Raw genomic sequence first — 5,196 nt, 5'->3', positions numbered from 1 at the left:
AAAAAATAATAATGATAATAATAAAAATGAAAAATAAATAAATAAATATAATAAATAATATAATTGGAATAAATATTTGAGTATTACCACCAAAAAGGGGCAAAGAGTTGCCTCTTTCCGGTGGATATTTTCGGGTATGAAGTAAGGGACGGATTTTCACCGAAGCGTCGGGATAAATCCGAACTCTAAACTCCAAAACCCATTAAGCCTAATAATCATTGTTAGAAAACAATATATATGGAAAATTTTGTTAATTTAAATAAATATTACTAAACAATCCAATCGTTTAAAAATTAATTAATTATTTATTAGACAAGCTTTGTAACCAAGTAAAAATTGGTCAACAACAAATATGGATTTAAATAGACAACTAAAAAATAAAATATAAATAAATATATAATAAATAACAAATAATCAAATTTTTTAAACAATCAATAAACGCATGCATATAGATACTATCATTTTATACTGTCATTGCACGCCACTCTTATTTTGCAAATGGCGCGGGAATTCCGATGATGAGATTTCCTTGAGGAACTTGTAGAGGCGAGTTTTTTCGGGGATATCTCTAGGTAAGGAAAATTTCGAGACTTCACCAAAGAGTTGGATGGTCTTCGAATAATTTTCCGATAAAAGATTACCGACTCCATCATTTTAAAATAAACAAGTCATGACACCATTTTACGCTTACATCATATGCGTACGTAAGACCAAGTGAAAAACTCAGTCTCAAATTCAAAAATTTTAATTAATAAAAATAGGCGATTAAACTAAGAAAAGGCTATATTAAGATAACTTAAGATTAAATGGTACCGTTCGTAGAACGGGCGTCGCGGAGGTGCTAATCCTTCTCCGTGCGTAACCGCACTCCCGAACCCGTCTTTAAAAAAACGTGGACCAGTTCTCGTTCTTTCGACAGACCTAAAATTAATTTAGGACTTCGTCGATTAAGAACCGGGTTAATAGGTGACCAATCACACCTAGATAAAAAAGATTGGTGGCGACTCCCACACCTTGAGATTTTTAATTTTTGCCCGCGTCTGGCGGACGGGTTCCCGGACCCGCACGTTACGACACTTTTATTCCTTGTTCTGACCGCAACACCCTTTTCTTGAATTTCGACCGGTCAAAGGGGAAGAACTGAGAGAGTATGCTATGCGCACACTGACTTGCTGCTTGCTTTCTGGGATGAGTGAAGGGCGATGCCAGTCGATTAATACCCAGACTCCTACATACCTGACTTTAATCAATCATACATGATAGGGAGAAACGGTCTGATTAAGCAAGAAGGGTTGCAGTGGATATTATGTCTTTTAAAATAAAACAAAATAAACATACGTAATTTGGCATCACTGATTGAATATAATCCAGATTTTAGAATTGGACGGATTTCAATTTGAAATTAGAAGCAGTTTTCATAATTTAATGTGATTTATGTTGCCTACGCTTATGTTTGTTTGTTTTATTTTTTTCTTTTTTTTTAAAGAAAATAAAATAACATATTTATATTAAAATAATACGTGAGAATAAACTTTTCATAACATCATCTAATAAAATTGAAGAATCATTCTAAAAATGATTTTTGAAAAGTATTGTACCAATAAGATATTAAATAGTCATATTCATAAAAAAATTCATTAAATGATAATATTTATGATACATATGGATGATACTATCTTACTATTTATTTTTTAAAAGATCTTTAAAAGCCAAAGTTAAATCTAGTAATTGGTTCATTCGATTCCATTTGAATTAGCTATGCAACAATTTTTTTATTTATAACTAATATCAGCTTACAATATCTCTCATCCCATGTCATCAACAAACACCCATAAACACTCCATAATTCTGCTTAATATGCAAAATAGTTTTTGAATTTGATCAAGAAATTGCATTTTCATTTCCTAAAATGATCATGGAAGACATCTCCTACAGTGGATTGATGGCATAAAGTTCAATGAGCTCTATCAATGTTGAGTAGCACCCAATCTTAAAGCGGTAGAGACTATGCAATCCGCAACTCCACAGGGATCTATTGACAATAGCATTTGTAGGAATAAATTATGACCAAAAAAAGAATAGTATCTTCAAGAAACCTTTTAATTAGGATATTTTTTTATAATAATTTTATAAATATTTATTTATGTATTATATAAAAACAATAAAAAATGGACCGTCGAACATTTTAAAAAAATTTCTTATATTCTATACAATACTTGTCTAACTCAATTGTGTAGATTAAAAATGTGTACAAAACATTTTATTATTTGTAGTATATATTCCGGGACAGATCTACATATTGGCCGAAGGTGGGTCCTTTGTGTTGACATCTATAAGAATTGTTAGGTTAATCTTCTTTAAATAAAAAGAACCTTACCCAACTTTCTTTTTTTTAAAAAAAAAAAAGTTAACACTATTAATATAATTAACCAAAATATTAGTAAGTTTTACTTTGGGTCACTATTCTAAATTGAAAAGGAAAAAAATAAATACGGGTGAGGCAATATTGCCCCTATTGGAATTAAAAAAAAAAAACTTAACACTATAGATGGAATGGTCCCAAATTTTGTTAAATAAATGTTTGTATTTATTATCAAATTAAAACATTTCGAAGATAATTTGGTAAAGATTTTTTTATTATCAATTACAATAAAAAAAGAGATTGTTGATAATCATGTTTGTTTGCCTATATAAGAATATAAGGAGGCATATATGGTTGCATGTGAATAGAATATGTAGCAACATCTAAAGATGTTGGAGCTGGTTGTTCTTTGCCTTGGAGCTTTACTTCTTGTTTGGTTTTGCATTTGGCAAAATCCCAAGCGCAATGGAAAACTCCCACCGGGATCCATGGGCTTCCCAATCATCGGTGAGACCATGGAATACTTCTCTCCTTATTCATTACTTGAGATTTCGCCATTTATGAAGAAAAGGATTGCCAGGTTACGTACCACCTTTACTCTTTATCTGTACTGATAAAGAATATCGATAATCGAATTGATATCACGAATTAACCGACACTGATTGAATTAGTATAATCTTTGTCTCCAGATATGGGCCAATGTTCCGAACGAGTCTTGTCGGCCAGAAGGTGGTTATGGTAACTGATCCTGAGTTAATCTCTGGCATGCTCAAACAAGAAATTATGCCTCCTATTCAATGGTTTACTCAGTATAGTGTCAAAGTGAGTGGAGAAGACCAATTTGTTCTCAGTGCCAGTTTTCACAAGTATCTCAGGAGCTTTTTCATGCACCAACTTAGCCCCGAAAGCCTCATGACTGGTGAGTCGATTCGCGAAATAGACCAGGCGACTCGCAGACATCTAAATTGGTGGGCTACCCAAGGCGCAATTGATGCCAGACAAGTTGCTAAAAAGTACACGTATCAAATAATTCAAGCTCTAATAGAAAAACGTAAGGTTGATAGTACTGTACAAGTTTTAGCTAATCCTTTTTGCTTTGATTAACAATGGCAGATGGTAGCCGAATACGTCGCTAAGAAAATCGGTTATGATGAACCAAATGCTGCAGAGAAACTTAGTGAGAATGTCAGAGCTTTCGTTGATAATAGGACATCATTAATTCCTTTGAACATCCCAGGAACCGCTTATCATGCAGAATTAAAGGTTTAGTTTCCCTGATATAAACCATCTGAATTGGTCATCCTACTTATTAAATTTCCCTAAGATTCGAAATCAATTCAATCAGGCAAGTAGAAATCTTATGAAGCTAATCGATGAAACCTTTGAGAAGAGGAAGGCATCAAAGATAAATCATCATGACACTTTTGTGGATCATTTACTTGAGGAACTGAAGAAAGGAGACACCGGTTTGGATGAAGCAATTGCCAGAGACTTGGTCCTTTTATTTATAATAACAACCTCTGAAGCTATCACTTTGTCCATCACATTAGCGATGAAGCTCATTGCCGATCATCCCAAAGTGCTAGCTGAATTAATGGTGTGTACATATTATTACAGATAGTTTAGGCATTACACTGGTAAAACAGAACAGTACCCAGCCTTACTGCATCAAAATCAAAAGCACACAACTTACAGAACTTGAAGCAAAGAAAACTAAGTCCCTTTAACATTGTCAGGAACATAAATTATAATTTTCCTTGTTCATTCCATCACTTTAACCAACAATTGTGTAATTCAGAAGGAGCACGAGGCTATTATTGAGAGCCGGGTCGAAGATAAGGAGCTTGAAATCACGTGGGAAGAATATAAATCCATGGAGTTTACTCACATGGTAAAACTAACTTCTTTCAATTAAGCTTTTTAGAATCTGTGTAACGTTCTCATATTAATTCCTTCGTTGGTGTTCTCAGGTTATCAATGAAATGGTTAGGGTAGGAAATCTGGTCCCAATTCTTCCCAGAAAACTTCCAAAGGACGTCGACATAAATGGTAAGTTCGAATATATATACATTCCTTGATCTGCTTTAAAACTTGCAGGATGGATCATATCTCTATAAAATGAAAAGGAAGCATATACATATATATATATATATATATTCCTTAATTAATTGTTTAATTGGAATTTATTGTGCCTTTTTTGCAGGATATACAATTCCAGCAGGTTGGTTTTTAGTAGCTGATCAAACAGTACTTCATTTTGATCCTAATTATTTTGATGAGCCGTTTGCCTTTAATCCATGGAGATGGGAGGTAATCCAATTTAAATATGGCCTTTCTTGCTTCTCGGCAGCGTAATTCATTTTGTTAATTTTATTATTGAAGGAATGATTGTTAATTATAAATTTTTCATATAAGATAAATTAGGAATATTTTGAAAATTTAAATATAACAAGAATTTCTTTATTTATTGTCAATTGTACTCATTTTAAAAATTCAACATGACTTGAAGAGATAATAAAAAGAATTCACATCTCTTAAATTAATAATATCCTAAAAACTTAAATACAATAAAAGTTTCTTCATCTATTGTCAATTAAATATCTGTCTTAAAAATTCAAGAAATGACCACATCTTAACTTATCTTTCCTTTTAAAATAAAATGATGGAGATGGGAACAGGGAAAAAAGGGGCATACCGGAACTAAAACCTTCATACCTTTTGGTGGAGGAGCAGGATTCTGCGTTGGAGCCAACTTTGGAAAGCTTCAGATTGCAATTTTTCTACATCACCTGGTCACCAAATACAAGTATGGAAACCATATGCCACCCATTTGA

The 5,196-nt window shown here is 32.7% G+C and overlaps 1 protein-coding gene across 1 annotated transcript; it reads left to right on the top strand.

Annotated features, from left to right (window-relative positions):
• Positions 2,752-5,196, top strand: LOC18614211 (cytochrome P450 87A3). The gene is made up of 8 exons (XM_018118388.1): positions 2,752-2,942; positions 3,052-3,364; positions 3,476-3,625; positions 3,708-3,959; positions 4,161-4,253; positions 4,333-4,411; positions 4,566-4,672; positions 5,041-5,196. The coding sequence occupies exons 1-8, from the start codon at positions 2,752-2,754 to the stop codon at positions 5,194-5,196; spliced, it is 1,341 nt and encodes a 446-aa protein (XP_017973877.1).

The sequence above is a fragment of the Theobroma cacao genome, chromosome 1, assembly GCF_000208745.1.
Source record: "Theobroma cacao cultivar B97-61/B2 chromosome 1, Criollo_cocoa_genome_V2, whole genome shotgun sequence".
NCBI lineage: Eukaryota > Viridiplantae > Streptophyta > Magnoliopsida > Malvales > Malvaceae > Theobroma > Theobroma cacao.
Note: the sequence above shows the minus strand (reverse complement) of the source record. Positions and strands in the feature narration are given on the sequence as shown.

Bases quoted from the DNA above. Each gene is read 5' to 3' on its own strand.
- LOC18614211 (XM_018118388.1), top strand. From the start codon at position 2,752: ATGTTGGAGCTGGTTGTTCTTTGCCTTGGAGCTTTACTTCTTGTTTGG. The intron at 2,943-3,051 runs GTTACGTACCAC...CTTTGTCTCCAG, and splicing joins ATGAAGAAAAGGATTGCCAG to ATATGGGCCAATGTTCCGAA. The intron at 3,960-4,160 runs GTGTGTACATAT...TGTGTAATTCAG, and splicing joins AAGTGCTAGCTGAATTAATG to AAGGAGCACGAGGCTATTAT.